The sequence below is a fragment of the Podarcis melisellensis genome (genome assembly GCF_964234715.1).
Source record: "Podarcis melisellensis genome assembly, chromosome: Z".
NCBI lineage: Eukaryota > Metazoa > Chordata > Lepidosauria > Squamata > Lacertidae > Podarcis > Podarcis melisellensis.
This window is the reverse complement of record NC_138547.1, coordinates 19773194-19798889: the sequence shown is the minus strand read 5'-3', so window position 1 is coordinate 19798889 and position 25696 is coordinate 19773194. Positions and strand designations below refer to the sequence as shown.

The 25696-nt window shown below is 47.1% G+C and overlaps 1 protein-coding gene across 1 annotated transcript; it reads right to left on the bottom strand.

The window, feature by feature from the left end:
• On the bottom strand, window positions 1–3900 carry P2RY4 (pyrimidinergic receptor P2Y4). The gene is made up of 2 exons (XM_081896744.1): window positions 3846–3900; window positions 1–1888 (listed from the first exon to the last, which is right to left on the bottom strand). The coding sequence occupies exon 2, from the start codon at window positions 1883–1885 to the stop codon at window positions 830–832; it is 1056 nt and encodes a 351-aa protein (XP_081752870.1). The 5' UTR covers window positions 1886–1888; window positions 3846–3900; the 3' UTR covers window positions 1–829.
• Between the last annotated feature and the right edge of the window lie 21796 nt (window positions 3901–25696).

Below are 25696 nucleotides of genomic sequence, written 5' to 3'. Positions count from 1 at the left end.
ATGGAATGGATGTCCCTATTTTCATCAGAGAAATGTTGGAAGGTATGGGATTCAATAGGGCCTTAACAGACTGGAGAACTGGGCCAAAAGAATACCAGCAGGAACAACTTAGGTAGGAATAACCAGGTGCACAAATATAGGGTTGGGGGATACCTATTTTGATAGCAGTCCACGTGAAAAGGATCCAGAGGTCTCAGTAGACTACAAGCTCAACCTGAGCTAATGCTGTACTAGGCTGCATCAACAGAAGTCCAGTGTACAGATGAAGGGAAAAAATAGCACTGCTCTATTCTGCCTTGGTCAGGCCACACCTGGAGTCCTGTGCCTAGTTCTGGGTACCAATATTGACAAAGCTGGAAACTAGGCAGAGGAGGGTTACCAGGATGATAAAGGGCCTTGCAGCCAAGCCCTGTGAGGAACAGTTGATAGAGTCTTTATATCAATAGAAATGGTCTCCCTGAAAGTTGCATAAAGTTGGAAGGACAGGAGAGGGCAAGCATCCATCAAAGCCAAATGTTGTCTAGTGCTGGAATACTGCATGGAACACAATCAGAAGCCCTTCAAAACTGACTTCCAGAAAGATCTGGAAACAGCTAACTATTAAATTAACAGACATGGTTAAAGAAGGAGAGAGGTTTAGATAAGTCAGTATAACTCTGTGTTGGAAGACTTATAAAAGCATAGATTTGTAGAGTTGGAAGGCACCCCAAAGGGTTTTCCAGTCCAACCCCTTGCAATGCAGGAATTCCCACTCAAGATTCCCTTACAGGCAGCCATTCAAACTCTGCTTAAAAACCTTCAGAACGATGAAATGGAGCACACCCCACAGTTAGATTTCACCCACAAGCTGGGAAATGGGGGCCAGAGTCAGTGCGTGCCTGGTTCTGGGCCTTTTGAACAAGCTCTGGTGCAGCTTTCCCCTATAGAGGTTCCCAGTCAGGAAGTAGAGGATGGGATCAATGCAGCTATTGGCACTGGCCAAGGGCCTGGTGATTTTGTAGGCCACATTCACAGTGTTGAGTGTGCGACAGTCGGCCTTGAGCAGCCGAGAGGTGTAGTAGGCGGTCCGTGTGATGTGGAAAGGGAGGAAGCAGATGACAAAGACCACCACGACCACCACAATCATTTTGACAGAGCGTGCCTTGTAGGCAGGGACCTCCTGGCCAGAGTGAGGCCTCCACAGCTTCTGGGCCATCTGGCAGTAGCAGATGAGGACAACCAAGAACGGAAGGCCAAAGAGGAGGGCCATCACTGAGGAGCTGTAGCGTACGTAGTGGCCAAATTCGGCTGGCTTTGTGGTGTCGTGGCAGAGGGTATCGTTTCCCCGGGCACTGATGGTGACGAAGACCAGGTTGGGGATGAGGCAGGTGGCAACCACCGCCCACACTCCCCCACAAATCAGGTGGGCGTGCCTCGTTTTGACCCACCTGAGGGCCTGGATGGGATGGCAGACCGCCACGTAGCGGTGGATGCTGATGCAGGTGAGGAAGAGGATGCTGCTGTAGAGGTTGGCATAGAAGAGGAAGCGCACCACCTTGCACATCCCTTCCCCGAAGGGCCAGTTGTTGCGGTTGGCATAGTAGTAGACCAGCGTGGGGAGAGAGAGGACGTAGAGGGTGTCGGACAGAGCCAGGTGGAACATGTACGTGGTGGTGGCATTCCAGGGCCGCATCCTGGAGATGAGTGCCCACAGGGAGTAGGAGTTGAGGATGAGGCCCACCACACAGACAGTGGCATAGGAGACAGGCAGGAGGATGAACTTGAACTCCTCATTGAAGATGCAGTTCTCCTTCTCCTCTCTAGTGCTGTTACCACCAGTGGCATTCCCAGCCCTGGGTGTGGTGGTGAAAGCCGCCATAGGAAGTGGCACCATCAGGCTGCCCATCTCCTGAAAATCAGGGAGAAAAAAATGCTTCACAAAGGCTGGTGGCCACAATGAGCACCTGACCAGAAATTATTTAGCTGTGATTCTTGCATTGACCCTTGAGGGTCCCTTCCAACTATACAATTCTATAATTCTATGACGATGATGATATTATTAGAACATAAGAAGATCCTGCTAGATCAGACCAATGGCCCGTCTAGTCCAGCCTCCTGGACTAGATGCCCTTTATGGGAAACCTGCAAGCAGGATTCAAGCACAAGAGCCCTCTCTCCTCCTGTGGTCTCCAGCAGCTGGCATTCAAGATCGTTGTTTCCTCCAATTGTGGTGGCAGAGCATGACCATCCTGGCTAGTAGCTATCACTAGCCCTGTCATCCTCCAAGACTGTGTCTAATCCACTTTTAAGCCATCCAGGTTAGTGCCCATCACTGCCTCCTGGGGGAGGGAGTTCCATAGTTTAACAATGTGATGCATGAAGAAGGACTTCCTATCACCTGTCCTAAATCTTCAAACATTCAGCTTCATTGGATACCCACAAGTCCCAGAGGGAGGAAAGCTTTTCTCTGCCCACTTTCTCCAGGTCATACATAATTCTATAAACTATCATGTGATCTAGTACTCTCATCATCATCATCATTTCATTTATAGGCCACCTTTCCTCCAAGGAGCTCTAGGTGGTATACATGTTGTTCCCTCTCCCAGTTTTATCTTCACAACAACTCTGCAAGGTAGGTCAGGCTGAGAGGTGGCAGCTTACTCCAAAGGTCACCCACTGAGCTTCAGGGCCAAATGGGAATTCTAATCCTCATCTCTCTCAGGTCCCTGTCTGTCCCTCTAACCACTGGCATCACATGGGGCTGGCCTGCCCCACCCTTCCATTCCGGTGTGAGGATTATTAGAAAAATGATTGAGATCCTGGATGCCAGGCCCATGAAGCTAAAGAAACCCCTGTTTTTGCTGCTCTCAGTGAGGACATTGTGGTATAATGGTCAGAGTGTCAGACTAGAAACTGGGGGGTTGAAATCCCTTATCAACCAACCACATGCAGTGGCGGAGGAAGCCGCTCGGGCATTTGAAGCAGCACACCCAGGGATGGGGCAAGCCACCCATAGGGGCAGGGCGTACCGTGGGGCCTCCAGAGTCTGCCTGCCTCCTCCCACTCAGCTGCCCTACAGCTGGGGGTGGGGGGGAGGCGGCAGGCGACCTGTTTGGGCAGTGCGGAGCCTGCGTGCACCCAAGCCACTGTGTCTCTCCCAGGAGAGATGCGTGGCTTGGGGGTTCTGCAGGCCCCGCGGTGAGTGCCGCCCAGCATTCTGTCACCCTCCTCAGTGGTGACACCCGGGGCAGACTGCACCTACCACACACCCCTTCCTCCACCCCTGAACACATGAAGCTCGCTGAGTGATCTCTGGCCAGCTACTGTCTCTTTAAAGCAAGCCAGGTTTTCTTTTTGACCTCAGAAAGCGGCTGTGAGAGATGTTCCTTCAAAACAACTACCCCATCACGTGCACAGAGCATGGAGCGAGATGGAAAACTCCTGCTCTCCTGCTGCACATGTTCAGATATATAGGGTTGTGGGTGCTGTCCTACACACACTAACCTGGATGTAAGTCCCGATGAGCTCAATAGGACTTGCTTCTGAGTAGACATGCATAGGATTGCACTGAGCTGTGATTCCTGCACTGCGGGGAAGTGGGCTAGATGAGGTCCCTTCCAACTCTACTGGAAGGAGGTAGAGCTCTCCTTAATTGCAAGTTTTTAAGCAGAGGTTGGGTGTCATCTGTCAGAGATTCTTTAGCTGTGATTCCTGCCTGGGTGGGTGGGATGGTGGTCAGACTAGAGGGGGCCCTTTCCAGCTCTACAATTCTATGATTCTATTATTCTAGACATGCATAGGATTGCCCAAAAGGTGGAGGAGGCTACAGCTAAGGGAATGTGGGATTCCCTTATCCCCCTACTCACCTTCCGTCTTGAGGATTCAAGCAGAGTGAGAAAACAGGAACAACTTCCTGGGGAAACCTGCCCTGAATGTCCCCCGCCCTCTAATTCAAGCTGCTCAAATAATCCCGCAGAGCTAACAAAAGAGCCTTTGTGAGAATGGCTGGCCCCTCTAGAAAAAGGATTCTTAATTGGTGTCGCCCAAATGCAGGGTCACCCAGGGAAAAATAATGTCTCAAAGGGATCTTTGTGCTGCCACAAAATCTTGTGGAACTGCCAAAGGCAACTGTAGAATGCTGGTATTTCCCATCTGGTCCACGAGAGTGCAGCCGCTTTGCCCCTTCCCCTATTGATCGAGAGACAATGTTGCTTAGTGGTTAGAGTGTCGGGCTAGGACCTGGGAGATGCAAGGGTTTAAAACCCCCACTTGGCCATGAAGCTCAATGTGTGTGACCATGGAGGCCACTAATTGCATCTTTCAGCCTGACCTACCTCACAAGGTTGTTGTGGGGATGAATTGAGCAGCGGGGGAACCATGTAAGACATCTAGTGATCCTGGGAGAGAAAAGACATATCTCCTTAAATATGGGGAACCAATCTATTATTCACCCATGGTTGGGGACTACAAATCCCATCTTTTCCCTGATCATTGGTCATGTTGGCTAGGGCTGATGGGAGTTGTATCCCACAATCACTGAAAGACACCATATCAGCTAACTGTACTATGCAGGATGACCAGCCTTGGTTTGCGAGATGACCACTGATCATCCACGCAGGACAGTAACCTAATAGCAGCCTGGTTTTACAACCCTCAAGCCAGCCTCGTCTGTGCAGGAAGCACCTCCCCCTTCCCCTTGTATAACTAATTGCATTTGATGAAGCTAACTACGCTGATGATGCCTGGTTCCCCGCTCCCCTGAATGTGAACACGCTGACCTGTCTGAACTCTTAATTTACAGGCTGATTCAGTTTATCAAGGCAGCCCCAGCTAATCTTGGGTAGATAATAACCAGAGCCCTTGTCGGCTAAATCGATTAAGCATATCTCATTTGCAAGATAAGCTCCAATTGCCCTCACAGCAATTAAGATGCAGCTTGGTCTCGTTGTACCCTAGCAAAAGAGCCCGCTGGGGCTGACCGCTCAGGGTGAGGAGAATTCAATGGGCTTCGTTTTGTTCCGGAGAAACCAGAGACACGGCTGTGACTTTCAATCAGGCATGTTCAGCTCATTGAATATGTTTTGGGCTCTCATAGAATGCTCCCTCCTGCTATGGGGAGTTTCCTTATTATGGCCAATTTTTGAAGTCTGAAATAAAATGTGTTGTATTCTCTGTTTTTTGAGTGGTGTAGATTCCCCCACTCCCCTGATTTTATTTATTTTTGTTACATTGAGTACACTGTTAGTTAATGGAGTAAAAATACATTAGAGGTTGGACTAAATGACCCTTGGCATCCCTTCCAACTACAATTCTATGATTCTGTGATTCATTGGGGGTTTTAAAGCAGAGGTTGCCTCTCCATCTGTCAGGGGTATTTTTTTAGTTGAGATTCCTGCATCAAAGCGGGTTGGACTAGATGACCCTTGGAGTCCTTTCCAACTCTACAATTCTGATTCTATGATTCATTGGAGGATTTAGAAGTTGGGGATTTGGATCAAGTGAGTTAGGGGAGGAATTAGCAGCCAGCAGCAGTTCTAATGAGCTGATTCTAATGAGCTCCTCTGGGAGCTCGTGACCTGGACTTGCAAATGGGCATTTGTGAGGGCGTTTTGAAGGGTAGGCCCAGAGAACCAAGAGACATAGAGAGCGAGGGAGCTGCTGCAGTGACCTGCAACACCTCTGCCATGTTTGTCTTCCTGCCTGAGCATGTGCAAAGCTACACCTGCAACAAGTGCAAGCTGGTTGCCTTGCTGGAAGAGAAGGTCCAGCAATCTGAGGCCCACCTAGAAACACTTTGAACTACTGGGCAAGATGAGGAATTTCTCAGTGGAGCAGAGAGTGGACTGTCCTGGAACAGTGATGTGTGTGCATGGTGGAGGAAGATCACCCATTGCAAGAGATGGCCTCCTGGAGGTACGTGATGCACAGAAGCAAGTCTGTCAGGAGTCATGCAGTGTCTCTCGAGCTGCAAAATCGATTCCATGCCTCATCTCAAATTCTGGGCCAGAGGAGCAAGAACATTAGTCACAGAGGTGGCTGTGGAAGGTGCAGTGCACAGAATGATTTCTGCTACTCCCCAGAGGAGGAAGACACATGAGGTGGTGGTACGTGACTCCCTACTGAGGGGCACAGAGGAGGTGTGTGGAGGGAACAGGATGTCCCAGGAGGTGTGCTGTCTTTCAGGTGGAAAGATTAATGATGTGACAGAGAAGTTGGCAAGTCTTATAAAGCCCACTGACTACAGCCTCTTCCTTCTGATCCATGCGGGTGCAAATGACACAGCCTTTGACATATAGTAAGAGACTATGACATGAGTCTGGGCAGGATGGGACTCTGGGGGTAATCTAGTTAAACCCCTCTGAAGAAGGAGAAAACAACCTTGCTCTGTCTTTCACACAGGAGTCCTACAGGTATTTGAAGATGGCGTTTAGAAGACATCTGAAGGCAGCCCTGTTTAGGGAAGTGTTTAATGTTTTAGAGACTATTGTATTTTAATCTGTTGAAAACCGCCCAGAGTGGCTGGGGAAACCCAGCCAGATGGGTGGGGTATAAATAATAAATTATATTATTATTATTATTATTCACCAACAGAATTTGGACTAGTCTGAGATTATCCTCCTAACCATTTCCAGAGCTCCTAACCAATTTTCAGAGGATTATTGATCATGTGGATTACATCTCCTCTTTCAGCTGGTAACTTTAACAGTTCTATGATTCTAATGAAGACATCATGTCAAAGGCATTACTTTACAGGATCCTTAGTGGTGAAGTAAGACACTTGGCAAGGGTTTTTTAAAGCAACCGTGCGGTGACTTTGTTTCCATTCTTTGTCCTGAACTATTGTCCTTGGACTGTCTCGATATTTTGGCTAATGCTGATTCTTCTCAGGAATTGAAATACAATTTAAGATTCTGCCTCCAGTTTTCTTAGGGGAAGCTCATTGAAATTTCTATGCACAGATGCTATCATACTCCTTTGCAAATGGAAAAACTGTTCCATATCACCTAATTATTGAAAGGCTTGCAATAAACTTGGCATGCATTATCATTTAGGGTGGGAAAGGAAGTTGGTGCAAGATTTTTGGAATTTAATTTTGACGGAAATGACCAATATTATGAAAGAAACTCTTGTTTGTTGTCCAAAATTAATGTGATTGACATACCAACGGACATACCAATGTAGATGTATTATCCAAAGAATTGGTCTTGTATATGATCTTGGCAGCTTAAATAGTCATTGCAACTCAGTGGAACTCAGCCCTAAATCTTACACTGGACGCTTGGTATCACTCACTCCGGAATAGAGCTAGCATTGAGAAAATTATGCCTAGTTCCACAAGGACTAGAACCTCCAGACACTTTTTATATGATTTGGCATTCCTTTATTAAATATGCAGTGGAACAATCATGTTCAATACAAGCCTTCTCACAAGCCTGGCAAATCTGGAATGAGACTTGATCCTCAGATTACACTGATATTCTTTACTTGGACTTTGTAATTTTACCCCAGGTGCAGCTTTGCACAGTCTATATGCCTATTTTATACTTTTGTTTTTCATCTTTTAATTTTCAGCTGCTGCTATGACTGTTCTCTCCGTTTTACATACATTATAAAATGATTTTTTTAATAAAAAACAAAACAAAAACCCAATACTCTATCCAAAGGAAATGAACAGATAGCCCAATTTGAACAACAGATGGCAGTAGAGGACTGTGTAGCTACAGTATAATAATTCTTGAAAGCCTAGCCAAGGGTTTTTCCTGTGGTTTTTTTTTACAGTATCTACAGAAATAAACATCTCTTGCAATTCAGCAGAAGAGGCCTGTGCATGTGAGGGAAGGAGAAACAGCCAGAGACCTGGTCCTGTTTTCCCTCTCCCCTTCCTCCTCAGGGGCATTTTGAGGATTGTGAGAGAAAAACAACCTCATTTCCAGAACAAATTGGGGAAACGAGTTGATAGAAACAAAAGATGAGGGTTCAAAAAGAACCAGGTTGGCATCTAGTTGGGTCCAAGGTCACCGTCCTCTGGACTGTTTTAACACCAACGACATGGAGTGTCCATGCAGGCTACTTGCCAGTTTGAGCCACACAAAACAATTACAGCTGGATGGGTGGCCCTTCCGACATCCTGGAACTTTTGAGGGCTGGTACTACATGTGGTTCAGAAGTGCTTCAGTGCTCCAGTGCCATTCCTCTCTGGGGTGAATTCCCTGTGTCCTCTCAGCCCCATCAAGGGTTTTGCACCAACAGGGACAAGACATGGTCCAAGTGAAATGTCACTCAAAACTGATATTGGGGCTGGAAGTATGCAACAGCCCTCTGCAGGCACTGCATTACCAAAATGTCTGTGTTATCAGCTAGAGGTCCCTTCCAACTCCACAGCTCTATGAATCTATAATTCTATTTTTCTTGAGCCGTGATTCCTGCATTGCAGGGGGGTTGGACTAGATGACCCTTGGGGTCCCTTCCAACCCCAGTTCTACAATTCTGCTATTCAGTTTATTCTCCTGTTCTCCCCACCCCACATCACGAAAGACACAGTCCCAGGCTCAGGAAGCAAGCAAACACCTTCAAAATCCTGCCGAGTCATTTGCTTTAATATTTAAGTTCTTTCTCTTATCCTTAAAGGGCTGCCAGCCACGATAGCTATGCTCTGCAGCCAGAGGCAGTAATGATTCCAAATACCAGTTTCTGGAAGCAACTGGGTCCTGCTTATGGGTTTCCCACAATGGGCATCTGGTTGGCAACTGTGAGAATGGGATGCTTGACTATATGAGCCACTGGGCTGGTGATCCAGCAGGGCTTTTCCTGGGCTCTTAAGTTTTGCTTAGCATGCCTAATAATTTCTGGCCTGTTCAAGTGATTATGCTCTCCAGTCCTGTTAGGAAATCAATCTAAACTGCCTCTAAATGTCTTTGTGGGCACAGATGTGATTCCCCTAGGGTGGGGTCGTTGGCTTTGACGAAGCCAGCAGCACTCAAAGGTGTTCATTAACAGATGAGAGAGCCAGTACGGTGTAGTGCTTAGAGTGCTGGGCTAGGACCTGGGAGAGACCAGGGTTCAAAACCCCACCTGATCACAAAGCTCACTAGGTGGCTTTGGACCAATTCCTGGCTCTCGGCCTAACCTGCCTCACAGGGTTGTTGTGGGGATTGAATGAGGGGGGAGAAAAATTATATAGGCTGCCCCAGCTAGATGGCCTCTCCCGGGATCTCTTTCTCTGCTCTTCTCATCAGCTTCATCCCAGGCACACAAAGATGTGAAATCTATATTTATGCCTTTCATAATAATTATTCTTTCACCAATGCTTTCTTCAACGGACAAAGCCTTCTGGAGACCAAGGGGGGAAAGCAGCCGAAACTGAAAAGTAACAGTTCCCCCAGGACAAATAAAAAGAAAAAGAAAACCAACTTCAAACCAGCAGATGCTGCTTGAAAGCCCCCATGCAGGAAATATCTGCAGAATGAATTGGGGGGTTTATGAAACTTGGTTTTTCGCAAGTTTTTACAAGAGATTTCCTCAAGGAGCAAAGGGGAGGAAGGGAGGGAGGGAGGTGAGAGATGGATTGGATTCTAAAGGGTCTCCCAGGCAAGGCTTTACATTTTCATAAATGAGGTGGGGGAGGACCATGCAGGCCACCACGAGCTTTTTGGAGGGAAAGGTGGGATATAAAGGCAATAAACAAACAAATAACTACCCAGGTGTGCCTGCTTATAGGATGTGCACCTGTCACTGAGTGGGTTCATTTGTGCACAGAAATATACATATACATAGATTGCTATAGATAGATAGATGATAGATAGATAGATGGCAGATGATAGATAGATAGATAGATAGATAGATAGATAGATAGATAGATAGATGGTAGATAGATAGATAGAGCTAGAGATATTCATACATTTGTTGTGAAAGCAAGAAAGAACCTCCATTAAGAATTATCCCAACACTTGGACTTTGCACAATTCCAAGGCTTCTGGAATTTGTCCAGCGGTAAACCTGTGGAATTTCAACCCAAGGAATAAATGCATTTTTTCCACAATAAGATCTCAGCTCTTCTCTGCTTCCTTTCCAAGTACTAAGAAGCTTGTGGGGAACCAGGCAGCCTTGCCCTTGCAGCAAGCCCACGGAGTTGGCTGGATCGCATTATCCAGATTATTTATGGTCTGGCATCTGCTCTGATAAGAAATGCAGACAGTTCCTCAAATGCCAGGTCACTTCCAGAGGGCCGGAGCAAATGCCACAGCCTCTGTGAAACCCTGGAAAAAAATGCTCACCAGCTCAGTCGCATGTGGGACGCTCCAGGGAGTCGGGTATGTTTAGCCTGGAAAAGAGGAGATGGAGAGGAGATATGATATCTGTCTTCAAATAGCTGAAGGCAGAGCTGGCCCATTGATGAGGTGGTGGAAGCACAAGAGTGGATGTCCTGTCTTACCCACTTCTGGCCAGAAGGAGGCGTTCTGGAATATGATGGTGCCACTTGTCTTCTGTGTCCCTGGAGTGGACAAGCTGAGCAGCATTGCCTTAAGGAGTGCCTTGGTTCTCGCAGAGTTTGGTGGTGGCGATTGTGTTATTCTGGCAATTGTGCAGGGGGCAGGGAGCGGCACATTTTGCCTCTGGTGGTGAAATGGGTTGGGTCACCCTTGTCACATGCAAGACGGAGCAAGCCTGTTTTCTGTTGCTCCAGAGGATGGGAGCCGAACGAAGTCTTTCAAATGACAAGAAAGGAGATTCTGACTGAACCTTAGGAAGAACTTTCTGATGGTGAAAGCTCTTTCCAAGAGGAATGGATGAACTCAGAAGGTGGTGAACTCCTTCCTTCTAGGTTTTTAAGCAGAGGTTGGATGGCCACTTGGGGATTCTTGAGCTGTGATTCCTGCATTGCAGGGGGTTGGACTAGATGACTCTCAGGTCCCTTCCAACTCTTCAGTTCTATGAGTTTTCTAGCAGTGTGTCAGTGGATATGATAACTTCCCCCCTTGCTTCCTCATTCCCTTCCTTTCTCCCTCCTTTTTGTAAACAGCATACATGTTCTGGTATCTCGACCACACGCGGGTTGAAAAGCTACCAAATCAAGTCACCCTCCCCACTCCCTTCCCTTGGCCAGCTGAGGATTTACAAAACCGCATGACCCAACAGAGAGTCACAGGCATGTGAGAACAGTTTGGAACAAAGATACTCCAACATGTGGTGCTGAGGTTTGGCCTGCGCCTTTAGAGTTCTTGGTGTGGTTTCATTTTATTTTTTTTAATAGTGTGCTATAAAATAATGTTCTATATTTTTATGGCAGGCGAGAGAGCAACAGAGGGAGGCTTGCATGGGAAGGGGAGCCAGAATGAAGGAGGGTTTTGGAGTGACTTCAAGGTCATTTGAGACAGCTCTGGAAGATGTGGGATAATAACATAATAACAGCCTGCTGGATCAAGCCCATCCAGTCAAGCATCTTCCTCTCACAGTGACCAAATGGCCTTAAGAACCTAGGAATCTAGATAGACTGCCTATAGGTCTGGAGGCTCCACAAAAGCATCAGAAGAGTCCTCCTGGATCAGCCCAGTGCCCCATCTAGTCTAGCATCCTGTTCTCACAGTGGCAAAACAGGAAACCTATCAGCAGGACACAAGCACAAAGGTGAATGAAAAACAGGTGTTTTTCTTCTTTTTGTTCTCTGAGAAAGTGACCTGTCCAGGTGAACCATCCTCTTTTTATGTGGACATCCCATCACAGAATCATAGACTTGTAGAAATGGGAGGGACCCCAAGGGCAATCTAATCCAACCCCCTAATGCAGCTGAATGTCGGAAGATTCAGGACAGAGAAAACAAAGTCACAGTGCACTGTGGAACTCACTCCCATAGGAGGCAGTGATGGCCACTAACTTGGATGGCTTTAAAAGAGGATGAGTCGAATTCATGGAGGAGGAGAGGGCTATCAATGGCTACCAGCCAGCATGGCTGTGCTTTGTCCTCCGCAGTTGGAGGCAGAAATGCTTCTGAAGACCAGTTGTTGGAAGCCACAGGAAGGGAGAGTGGCCTTGTGCTCTGGTCTTGCTTTCAGGTTTCCCTTTGGGGCATCTGTTTGGCCAATGTGAGAAAAGGATGATGGACTAGATTCCAGTGGCCTGATCCATCAGAATCTTATGTTCCTATGAATTCAAGAGGGGAAAAAGCATTGAACATGGGAAGGGCTCCTCTGTTGTGTCAGCTCCTTCATTTGTGTGTTGCTCCCCATGCCTGGATCAAGAAAGAATCACTGCATGTTGAGCCCTGTAGTCCCTGTGGAGGTAATTAAAAGATGGAGGTGACCAGTTCCAAGAAATGTGTCCTAGGCATGCTCTTGCAGGTACTCTTTGCTCTGGCAGCATTCCTGTTTTAACTGCCTCTGTGCCCCCTGCAGCACCTCTGCTTCTTCAATCCTGGAGGTGTGTCAGCCGTATCCCATAGGTTGATATAAATAGATGCCAGGATCAAAAGGTTGGTAGGAGCGGAGGGTGAAGAGGTTCCAGGGCTGCCTGAAGGAAATGCAATGTGCCTTTACAAAGAGATGCTCTGCTGCCAACGGAGCCACCTCTTTGGTTGGAGGAGGAAGGAGCACCTCACAGAACAAAGCATGAAGGATGGTTGTTAGAAGCAGAGGGGAGAACAAGGGTGTTGAGTTCAGGAGGTTGCAACTACAGCTTGCTCATTGCAGGCTTTTCTAGAGAGGGACCAACATTTGGAACCCTGCAGCTGACAAACTTCTAATAAAAACGAGTCAGGACATCCCAGAGCAAAGGTGATCCCGCCAACACCACTCCCTCTTAGGAAGTTGCCTTATACGGAATCAGCCTATTGGTCCAGCTATCTCAGTATTGTCTACACTGACCAGCATTGGCTCTCCAGAATTTGAAGCAGAGGTCTCCCTCCCAGCCCTACCTGGGGATGTCATCAGGGACTGAACTTGGGGTGTATTATTTAGCTATGGTTCTTGCATTGCAGGGGGTTGGACTAGATCAGGGGTCAGCAAACTTTTTCAGCAGGGGGCCGGTCCACTGTCCCTTGGACCTTGTGGGGGGCCGGACTATTTGTTTTTTTGGGGGGGATAAACAAATTCCTATGCCCCACAAATAACCCAGAGATGCATTTTAAATAAAAGGACACCTTCTACTCATGTAAAAACATGCTGATTCCCAGACTGTCCGCGGGCCGGATTGAGAAGGTGATTGGGCCGGATCTGGCCCCTGGGCCTTAGTTTGCCTACCCATGGACTAGATCACCCTTGAGGAATCTCCCAACTCTACTGTGATTCTAGGGCCTTACCCACACTTAACCCCTCTCTCTTTTTCTATTCTTTTATTCCTTTTATATTTTTCTTTCTCTCTCTTTTTATTTTTTTGTTGTTTTCCTGGGTGTCCTCTTCTTTGGGCCATAACTGGGGCTGTACCACATTATGGATGGTTGGTAAAGGACCCTGAGTGAGAGGCAGGGAAAGGAAGGCCTCCCAAGGTGAGAGACCGGGATGAGAAAGGGAAGCTCTCAGGTGAGAGCTGGGAAGGTCCACCACTTTCTATGTGAGACAAGGATTAAGAGCTTCCTTTGAGAGAGGACTCTGCATTTTCTCTTTCCCTGTTTCTGTTTTTATTTAGATTAGTTTCTTTTATTGTATGGGGGAAAAACCTTAATAAAATATCATGAAAAAAGACCCATTACTTTTCAATGTTAGGGTGTGCCTGGGCATCCCTGGCACATACCCTGTGTACACATATGCACCCTATCCAAAATCACAGCTGCCCAGTGTCCGTGCCTGCTCCAAGAGGGCCTCCATCTACTCTTTCCAGGTCTAGGAGTGCAGGATTAAGAATGTAAGAAGACAGCAGGAGAGGGCTATTGATGGCTACTGGCCACAGTGACCTTGCTTTGCCTCCCAGTCAGAGGCAGCAATATTTCCGAATACCAGTTGCTAGAGACCATGGGAGGGGAGAGGCTGCCCTTGGGCTCAAATCCTGCTTGCTGGTTTCCCACAGGCACAGTGGGAATAGGAACATCAACTAGATGGGTCCCTGGCCTGATCCAGCAGGCTCTTCTTACTTTCTTCTGCATATCAGATGCTTAAACTACAATGTATTAGTGGTAACCAGTGTATCTCCGGCTCTCCTGCAGATCAGCTCTGAAGAGGAATTGCAAGTGCAAAGGCTCCCAATTTGCCAGCAGACAGCAAGGTCCGAAGGTTGTGGTTGCCCCGCATTTGGCAGCCTCTTTAAATCTTCAAAAAGATGGACCAAGCAAAATGCATTCTGGTCCTTTTAAACATGCTGCGTCTCTTCCTCTAGCGCAATATATAGGCAATGGATAATGCTTAATAGTCCTCTGGCACGGTGCCCAACCCGCAAAGGGCATTGAGTCCTGGTGCTTAATAACTTATTTATCTTCCCTGATTGCAGGAATGATGACAGTTTTCATTATGAAGCTGCGGGGATAATTTGCTAGCCTTTGGTAGGAGCTGAATAAACACCAGCCAGCTCTGGGAGGACAATTTGATTCAATTACCTGGGCCTGGCAGAGGTGGGATGAAGGAAGTTCTCAGCCCTTGGTTGCCCTGCAACATTCAAAACCCATAGTGATGAATGGGTCTTTCTTGTGTTTTCCGAGAATGGGCAGGAGCAGGAAACCCATTAGAGGCCGGAGGCTGTGAGATGGATGTCCTAGCAGCGGAAAGGACAAGTGTGTGTGTGTGTGTGTGTGCGCCTGGGGAAATTTCAAGCCTCCGTTCATCAATAACCCAGTGGGCAATTCTTTACTTGTGCTTTCTGACAACTGTACCATTGTCTGCTTTGTTTTGGGAAGGGCAAATTTATCCCCTCTAAGTTGCCAGGAGTTTTCCCTTGCCCCATAAGATCTGAGCAAAAGGACATGGTAAGAACATGAGAAGAGCATGCTGAATCAGGCCAATGACCTATCAAGTCCATCACCCTCTTCTCACAGTGGCCAGGCAGGTGCCCCAGTGGGGAACCCACAAGTTGCACAATAATCCCCTACCCTCCTGTGGTTTCCAGAAACTGGTATTCAAAATCATTGCTGCCTCCAACTGTAGTGGCAGAAAAATAGCTGTGATTCCTGCATTGAAGTGGGTTGGTCTAGATTATCCTTGGGTATACTATGCTTCTATGATTCTATGGACCCCTGCCTTGGCTGTCAGAAATGCTTTGTTATGGCCCCACTTCCTCCAAATCCTATTTCACTACCACCCACCCAGCCTCCTTGCGGCGACTTTGTAAGTCTTGTCATTCTTGAATCAAAGGCCTCCAAGCTCTTGGGTGGTATCTCGTCTGCTGCCCCTCATCAACTTCTTAGAAGAAAGTTGCTAGAAAAAGAGGAATAAAAATAAAAACTGGTTTCTATTTACAACTCATTTCCCTTTGTTTCGAGCAAATTTATGCCACGCTCAAATTATCCACCAATTCTTCTTCTTTTTTTTAATGGATGCATTACTTCATTAAAATTATTCTAAAAGGTTGGGTGTGGGGGGGGGGAAGAGAATAAGTGTCTATTTCCACCTTTCCCCATCTGATTAGAAACCATCTGCATTTCAAAACAAACCATCATTATTCAGACCAAATGTTGGCTGGGCACTTGTTTCAAGTCAGGGTAACTGAACATTTGGCTAGGCGGGAGAACAGCTCCTAGCTTTTGCTAGGATGAGTCAAGATTAGGTTTTTCTCTTGGGCTGAACTGCTGACAAGGGGGATCCAAAACCTGGCCTATATAGCGTCTCAAGCGTTCCCCTCCTAGGGGTGCAGCAATAAAACTGCTAGCACATTTGCAAAGCTAAACAGGGTCCGGTGTGATTTCAAATTCGATGAGGGATGGTATTTAGAGATTGCTGCATGGCAAGATTGGACTTAATGGCCCTTGGGGTCCCAGCTCTACAATGCTATGATTCTGAGAGGCAGCGTAGTGTAGTGGTTAGGGTGTTGGACTAGGACCTAGGGGAGGCTATGGTTCGAATCTCCACTCAGCCATGAAGCTCCTTGGGTATGACGGGGGGGGGGGGCACTCACTGCCTCTCTGTCTAATCTACCTCACAGGATTGTTGTGCGGATTAGAATGTCAGGCTACTGCCCTACTGAGCTTTGACCATAACATCCATTCTCAATTAAAAACTTTGTGACCTCTTTTTGTTTGTTTGTTTGTTTGTGAAGTTTTAATACATAATAGTATTTAAAAGCAAAAAGCATTTTAAAGCAGTTTTTTTTAATAAATGCAAGCGGCAATTTTTGTTTGGATATACTGAAATTTATTCATTGGAGGATTTTAAACAGAAGTCAGGTGGCCACCTGCAAGGGATTATTTAGCTGTGATTCCTGCATTGTAGGCAGCTGAGGTAGATAAAAAACCCTTGTGCCCCCCTCTGTCCCTACAATTCCATGACAGAAAGAATCCTTCAATGAATCATTCCATTGTAATACACTACAGTGGTATCTCGGGTCAAGAACTTAATTCGTTCTGGAGCTCCATTCTTAACCGGAAACTGTTCTTAACCTGAGGTACCACTTTAGCTAATGGGGCCTCCCGCTGCTGCTGCGCTGCCACTGCATGATTTCTGTTCTCATCCTGAAGCAAAGTTCTTAACCTGAGGTACTATTTCTGGGTTAGCAGAGTCTCTAACCTGAAGCGTCTGTAACCCGAGGTACCACTGTATCCCCTTCCAGTCAGGTTTTTATTTTAAAGTTGTTGGACTCCTCTTCCCATCTCAAAAGGGGACTCTGCTCTTTTCCTCAGGAGATGGGTTTTCCAGTGGGGTGAAAATAAATGCCTCTTTCACTTGCCTTCCCTGCTGCAGGCCACTGTCTGGAATGAACCCCCTTTTGCTAACCAATTTAAATCTGCTTTGCTCTGACACCCCACTCACAGAGCATGGAAATGTTTGGATCTGGAGCAAAAAGCAAGCAATTAATTAATGGTAAATGTACACCTAATGTACTCTGCCTCCCTATTCTAAACAACTCATCAAAATGATTTCATACAAATTTCCCTTATGTGGGTGACTGATTGCAGATGGTCCATCCCGATACATTTTTCCTTTCCCTGCTGGGGCCCAAAAGCTGATGTTTTATTATTTCTGTTTGGTGGTTATGCGAGAGCAGAGAGGAAGGCAAGTCAGGGGGAAATACAGGCAACTTCCCTCTTGCTGAAAAAATAATTATAGAATTGGAAGGGACCCCAAGGGTCATCTTGTCTAACCCCCCCTGCAAAGCAGCACTCACATCTAAAAGACCCCTATCCAATGGATCAAAGAATTATGCAGTTGGAAGGGTCCACCAAGGATCCTCTAGTCCAACCTTCCACAGTGCAGGAATCACTGAAAGGAGTGGTCCTATTCCTTGCCTTGATCTGACACTTGGCTTCTGTTGATGCAGCCTAGAATTGCATTAGCTATTCCCCATCCCCCAACCCCTGCAATTGGAGGTTTTTAAACAGAGGTTGAATGGCCATCAGTCAGGGAATCTTGAGCTGTGATTCCTGCATGGCAAGTGAGAGGACGTTTGGGGGCCTCTTCCAACTGTACAGTTCTAGGATTCCGGAATTCTGCCACTCTCTCTGGCATGCAGCTCTAGTGCTGCTAATGTAAGCAAGGGGGGCGTGCAGAGATTACGCCTACAATGGTAGCAAATATTCAAGGTGTTATGTACTGAAGTTCTCACCCTGGGCCAGCAGGGGGATACTGTAGATAGTTATGCAAATAAGGGATCGAAAGTGACATTCACTGATTGGATAGTTTTAGAAAATTGTTACAGTTACATTGTACTGGAGCTCTATATAAGCAGGCTGACTGAACCCTTCAGTTCAGTTCTGTCCTGGCCTGTGAATAAACAAGAGTTGCTTGAAGAATCACTGTGTCGTCTGATATGTTCACCCACAACTTAACACAAGGCATATTATATTTTTTTCTACAGTATAAAGAAGTCTCTAGATTTTTGCAGCATAAAGTGAAATGGACCCGGACCCAGAATTCAGTGGTTCCCATCCTGGAGCAAATCAGCTGAGGCAAGAGTGAAAAATGAAGGCTTGCCCAAAGATTGCTGATTAAGTCTCTGAAAGGGTTCCCGAGTACTTATTTACTACATGTGGGTGCTGCCATGTCCTCCATTAGGCAGGTGTGATCAAAGCTTAGGGCATATGTAGATCTTGTGTGCAACAACTGTGAAAAAGGCAGATTCCATGCTAGGGATCATTGGAAAGCAACCAAAAATAAAACCGCCATATGTCATAAGGCCCTTATACAAATCTAAGATGTGACCACATTTGGAGTACTGCGTACAGCTCTTTCTGTCTCACCTGGAAAAGCAGATTGTAGAGATGGAAAAGGTTCAGAAAAAGGCAACCCAACCCAAATGGTCAAGGGGATGGAGCAACTCTCCTATGAAAAAGGGTTGCAGTGCAAGGGCGAAACTAAGCTTTATTGCACCAAGGTCAAAGACCCATTGTGGCACACACACACAAACCTCATGCACATTTGCGCGTGCGTGCGTGCGCGCGCGCACACACACACACAGTGGCTGGGAGCCTCAATGGCGCCCCTCTGGAGGCTTCATCCAGGGCAAAAAAATACCCGGCTAGCCCCCCCGTAGCTATGGCTCTGTGAGCACTGGGGATTATTTAGTTTGGATGGAAAGGCAAATAAGAGGCAACATGAAGGAAGTTTATAAAATTCTGCATGGCTTGTAGAAAGCATCCATGACTGATGGTCATCCAACTTCTGCTTAAGAACCTCCAAAGACAGTCCAACACCTTCTGAAGGAGTCTGTTCCACTGGGGATCTCACTGGTACTCCAAGAATTCTCAAAGATTATAGAAAGAGGCCCTGAGGTCACATCTACAAGCTCCTTTAGTACCCTTGGGTGCAGATCACCTTGGAGATTTCAGTTGTCAGGGGTTCATTCAGATGAGCCTTGGGTGTCCCTTCCAGCTCTACAATTCTATGACCCTAGACTGTTTCCCCACAGCCTGGCTATGACTCAACAGGACTTAGAGTGAAAATGTCCTTCATTGAGACCAGGGGCTCCAGCCCTATTGGACCCCCCCAAATATTTTTCGGGTAGGGGCCAGGTCCCCCCAGTGTCCAAAAAGTACAGACGTGAAACGTGGAGTCAAGCATTCCACAGCGCGGCTCCAATCCCTGGCTTCTTTTCCGCTTCTTCCTGCTGCAGAGGAGAAAGAGGGTTGAAGCAGTCTCCTGCACCGGGAGGAAACGAAGGAGGAGCCACCATTTGGCTCCTCCCCATATCATGCATGATGTCACACACATGATGTTGCCCCCCCCCAATTGCCCTCACATTGCTGGTTGAGACAATTCCTACCCCTACCATCCGCACCTGCCAGCAACTCCAAGTTTGCAAAGTGAAATAAATATTAAGATGGAGTTAAGCAGTAATAATAAAAAGGGTCTCTGATGGGCAAACAGAATCCAGCTGTGAGGGGAGCTCCATCCTGATGCGTTGCAGCTTTCCCCATCCATCCATGAAGAAACCCAATGGATTTTATTGAAACCAGACCAGCTGCCTCATCGCATGAGGATTTCTTCAGACAATCCGTCATGTCTACAAGCCCTTGGGGGGTTGTCCGAGCATTAGGAGCGGAGAGAAGAAGTTGATGGAAAAGATACAGACTGGCTGACTTCTCCAATAAACCCTTGTTACATGGACACACACACACACACACACACACGTATCACTGAATATTAGAATTGTTAAGAAAAGATTCCAAGGGTCTTCCGCTCCAATCCCCTGCATTGTATGGCTTAAGAATCCCCGTCAGATGGATTTCCAACTTCAGTTTGAAAACACCCCAAATGTCACCTAGTCCAACCTATTGCATTATAGGAAGCAAAGCTAAATAATCCCTGGGATATTGAAAACTATTTTTTTTTAAGTGGCAAGAGTCTAATTATCCTGCAGAGTGGTTCCCCAACCCAAACCCCACGGATAATATTTCATATTTTCTATAGCATTGAGTCCTCTGAATAAACTGCTTATTAAATAACATTTAGCTTCAACTCAGCTTTCACATTCGTCTCTACAGTCCCCACCGCAGCAGTGCATATATGAAAAGGACAGTAGGGTCTTCGTAGATCACAAGCTGAACATGCAGAAGCAAAGAAAAGCTCATGCAATTCTAGGCGGCATCAACAGAAGTATAGTTTCCAGATCAAGGAAAGTCATAATACCACTCTAATCTGCTACAGTCAGACCACACATGAAGTTCCTGTGTCCAGTTTGGGCGGTCTAAGAAGGATATTGACAAGCTGGAAGGTCTGCAGAGGAGGGTGACCAGGATAATCAAGGGTCTGGAAGCCAAACCTGATGAGGAATGGTTGAGGGGGTTGGGTATGTTTAGCTTGGAGAAGAGGGGACTGAGAGGAGATATAATATCCATCTTCAAATATCATTTTAAATGGCTGTCACATGGAAGATGGAGTAAGGTTGTTTTCTACTGTAGGACCAAAACCAATGGATTCTAAGGACAAGAAAGGAAATTCCTACTGAACATTGGGAAGAACTTTGAGATGGTGAGAACCTTTCAACAGTGGAATTCAGTCCCTCAGAAGGAGGTGGACTCTCCTTCACTGTAGGTTTTAAACAGGAGTTGGCTGGACATCTATCATGGATTCATTTGTTGTGATTCCTGTATTGCAGGGGCTTGGACAAGGTGACCGTTGGGAGTCCATTCCAACCATGCAATTCTGTGATGATTCCAGCTTGTGCAGACAGATATGTAAGGGTGATGGTGACAAAAATACTTTGAATTAATTAATTCATTCTCTTGGGGAAATGCAATGCTTATTAGTGTTGCAAAGGAACAAGAGCTAGCACCCAAGCTCCTTAAACAATGTGAGCCCCAAGACAGATATCTGAAAATTGATAGGGCCTTCCAATGGCACCCTCTCACACTCTCCTGCCCCCCACTTCATTTTTTCCTTCTCCCCATACACCCCCACTCAAAACTGCATATTGCAAATCCACCATACTTTTAAAGGAAGCCCTCCATTTGGGGGTGGGGAGGGCGGGATGGTTAAGAACATAAGAAGAGTCCTGCTGGATCAGGCCAATGGCCCAAGTAGTCCAGCATCTTCTTCTCACAGCAGCAACTCAGATACCTATTGTGGGAAACCCTCAAGCAAGATCTGAACACAACTGAGCCTTTCCCTCCTGTGGTTTGCAGCAACTGGTATCCAGAAGCATTTCTGCCTTCAACTGTGGAGGTAGAGCATAGCCATTGTTAAAACCCATCAATAGCCCTCTCCTCCTCCATGAATTTGTCCAGTCCTCTTTCAAAGCCATCCAAGTTGGTTGTCATCACTGCCTCCTGCAGGAGAGAGTTCCTGTCGACATCCTTCGGGGGTCGAGATGCCTGCTGGCTAGACGCCAGCAGGATCATGCCCTTCCAGCTGTGGCAACCCCCCGATCTCTGGTGCGACGTAAATCAGCGACTCAGACTTCAAAAGCCTGAGCATGCTATATTAGCAGAGAGAGCATACACACAACAGAAGTTCCCAGCAAGCTGTGCTGGTATGTAAACAGACATGTGACATGTAACAATCCCATGTCTGCTCCTTCAGGTGGAATAGAATTTTCCAACAGTTCCATATTGCAATGATGCACCGCATGAAAAAGTTATTTTTATGTGTCCCGAATCCTCTGCATTCAGCTTCACTGGATACCCCTAACTACAGTACTAGTGCTATGACAATAGGCATAGGGTATTCAGAACAGGAAGGCATATTTAGGGTGGGGCAGGAGAGTAATCAAATGCATTTATAGCCAACCTTTTATTGCATTTATATCCAACCTTTTCTTTCCTCCAAGAAGCTCAAGATGGTATACATGGTTCTCTTCCCCCACCTCATTTAATCTCCACAACAATCCTGTGAGGTTGGTTAGGCTGAGGGAAGGCAGTGACTATCCCTAAGGTCACAAAGTGAGCTTCATGGCTGAGTAGGGATTCGAACCATGGCCTCTCCCAGGTTGTAGTTTGATGCACCACACTGATTCTCCTTGAAAGAAGAACATATAAACAGACAAGCCACTTACTCACCCATAATGATTTTTTAAAGAATTATTATTAAAACACCTAGCAGCATTGTGGGTGTATAATCATGCCCTTGCATGCTATCTGGGAACATTTCCAGAATACCAGGCCCTAAAGCCAGCTTGCAAGCTGCCGTTTGCCTCCCATTTCTCTGGTTCCTGCTCTCTCAAGCTGCTATAAGCCGAGGAAGGATGGCTATCTGTCAGGGATCCTTTAGCCCCTACATTGCTTGGGGCTGAATTAGATGATCATTGGGATCACATCCAATGCAACGATTCTAAAGGTAAAGGTAAAGGTACCCCTGCCCGTGCGGGCCAGTCTTGACAGACTCTGGGGTTGTGCGCCCATCTCACTTAAGAGGCCAGGGGCCAGCGCTGTCCGGAGACACTTCCGGGTCACGTGGCCAGCGTGACATCGCTGCTCTGGCGAGCCAGAGCCGCACACGGAAACGCCGTTTACCTTCCCGCTGGTAAGCGGTCCCTATTTATCTACTTGCACCCAGAGGCGCTTTCGAACTGCTAGGTTGGCAGGCGCTGGGACTGAGCAGCGGGAGCGCACCCTGCCGCAGGGATTCGAACCACCGACCTTTCGATCGGCAAGTCCTAGGCGCTGAGGCTTTAACCCACCCTAAACTTTTGTCCAGCTGCTGATCCAAAATCCATTTTCTGGCTCCAAAGGCAAACCAAAGGCAAGCTTTCAACATCAGCCGCACACCTGGATGATGCAGTTATAATTCATAAAGCTTGGGTGGGGGCAGGCAGTGGTGAGTTGATGGGCAGGGGAGGGCGCCTCCTCTTCCTCTCCACTTCTGTGTCTCCAGCTGCTGCAGGATAAATCAGACTTGAATGTAAACCCATCTGTAGTTAAATGGCAGCAACTTTCCCTAAGTGCATTTTTCCTTCCCCGTGTATTTTTAATAAAGGTCGCTCTGTGCTTACTGGCAAAGGGAATCAATACCAGTTCATTACTTATAAAAGATCATGCTGGTCCATAATGACTCGGAGTCTGAATATATAAACAACATGACTTGTACCTTGACAGCTTCCCCCTTCCCACAGTAGAAACATAGAACTGTAGAGTTGGAAAGGACCCCCAAGAGTCATCTAGTCCAACCCCTTGCAGTGCAGGAATCACAGCTAAAGAATCCCTGACAGCTGGCCCTCCAACTTCTGCTTAAAGGAGAGTGCACCACCTTATGAGGGAGTCCAGGGGGGTCAGTGGCACATACCTGTAAACTGTCTGGAGCATGCTCTTTTGGGGGCTGTGCTGGTGCATGAAAGCATGGTGCCCCAAAATGTGCAAGATCATGGCCGGCGAAATTGCGGTGCCCCAAAATGCACAATTTTAGGTGCCATACTCTCACATGGGTCACGTGACTCGCACAGAGTGCAGCCTGAAAGACGTGCATCTGGTTTTCCGCTGAGACATTTTGAAGGGTATGGTGGCACCATTCACATAACAAAAACTACCACAGAGATATCAACATTTCCAAAAGGAGGTTGTCCATGGCTTGGCTTTTGAAAAACAGGGGGTCTGCAGTACTTTGCTAATTGGGAACCACTGCCTTAATCCATTTAATTTCAGTGTATGCCGACTGTTTATGTTAACCTGGTTTTGCATTACAGACGGAGAGGGGAAGTGGGTTTATTTTTAGATTTCAATGCCACCCAAAGTGGGGGGAAAGAGGAAGGCAGTTTGAAGCATATCGGGCCATGAAGTATTCAGAGGGGCATGCAGTGGTTAGAGCAGATGCAGAGATAGGGGTCAGTTCTGTGCTTCTTCCTGATCAATTTGCTCATTAAGTCCAGCAGCAGGAACGGATGGAGACGTTGTGGTTGGACCATGTTTTGCAAAGCCTCCGTTCAGTCAATTGGCTAATGGATAATTAAAGCCACTTTGCTCATCTATGGTCTATGCTTCCTCCCCTACTGCCCCACCCCCCGGATTGTGAAAATTGCTAGTTTCACCAGAGTCCTGAGCTCTTCTTGAGATTGAACTGATATTTCAGGCAAGTAGGAAGCCCTTGCTCCAGGGAGGCACATTTCCCTTGGAGAATATATCCATGTAGAATCTGCATCCGGTGGGTACCAGAAGCAGACACCATGGTGGGATAGTGGGGTTAGTAGAACCTTTGAATTAGAAGATTTGTCTGTCCACACAAGGCTGCTGCTTCATGGAGGTTTGCAGTAGGACAAAGGAAAGGGATGATATCCTTCCCAAAGAATCTGCAATAAGAAGATTTGCCTAGCCCTGCAAGACTGCTGGCTATGATAACTGTGACCCAGAACCAGCACACAGGCTATCCTTATTATCAGGAGCTGGACATGCCCTGAGCATCCAGAAGGGTTGGCAGCACCAGCCTAAGGTAAAGGTAAAGGGACCCCTGACCATTAGGTCCAGTCATGGCCGACTCTGGGGTTGCGGCGCTCATCTCGCTTTATTGGCCAAGGGAGCCGGCGTACAGCTTCCGGGTCATGTGGCCAGCATGACTAAGCCGCTTCTGGCAAACCAGAGCAGCGCACGGAAACGCCGTTTACCTTCACCCCAGAGTGGTACCTATTTATCTACTTGCACTTTTTGGCGTGCTTTTGAACTGCTAGGTGGCAGGAGCAGGGAACAAGCAACGGGAGCTCACTCTATCGTGGGGATTCGAATCACCGACCTTCTGATTGGCAAGTCCTAGGCTCTGTGGTTTAACCCACAGCACCACCCGCGTCCCAGCACCAACCTAACCCTGATCTATTTGCCAAGGGTTAGCATGTACATGGACCCCTATGTGAATCCTAGTGAGGTCAGTACGCAGTGTCACAGATATGGGTGAGCTAGGTGGGTTTTTTACCCTGGGTGAAGTCTCCAGACAGGTGCCATTGAGGCTCCCAGCCTCTGTGTGTGTGTGTGTGTGTGTGTGTGCGCGCGCACACACACGCAAATGCACTGGGGGGCCCTGCCAAACTGGGTCTTTGACCCGGGTGAAATAAAGCCTAGTTTCGCCCCTGCAGAATGGCTTACCCAAGTCACTCTGCTTTCACCAACATTGGATCAACACCTTCTCTACAACTTTAATTTTCCATGGAGTGGAACGTCTATTTCATATGTTCACAACTAAAAGCAAATGGATGTCAATTGCAAATAAATTTAGCATTGCAGCAGGTTGCACTAGATGACCCTTGGGACCCTACAATTCTATGATTCATTGGAGGTTTTCAAGCAGAGGTCGGATGGCCATCTCTCAGGGATTCTTTAGCAGTGACTCCTGCACTGAAGAGGGTTGGGCTAGATGACTCTGGGGGCTACTTTCCAGCTCTACAATGATTCTATGATTCTAAGGGGAGTCTAATGAGGAGCTGACAGAGACTCTCCTGCAGTTTCAGAGTCTCCAGCCTTTGCAATCCCACCAAGGGCAGTCTAGTGCTGAACCCTCCTTGCACACAAGGCAAATACACTTTTGTTGACTCTGGCTTTTTTGCAGTTTGGAGGCTGATGTTAACTGAATGGAGGCCACAGCGGGGAGAGGTGAGTTTGATCTCCGTCAGCGGCTGGAAACAGCACTCTGTTTTTAATTCTTTCATGACATGCTAATTTTGTGAGATGACAGACACATCGCTTTAACAACCCCAATGGCAAACCTGGGGGATTGTTTAACTTAACACAGAAAAGGGG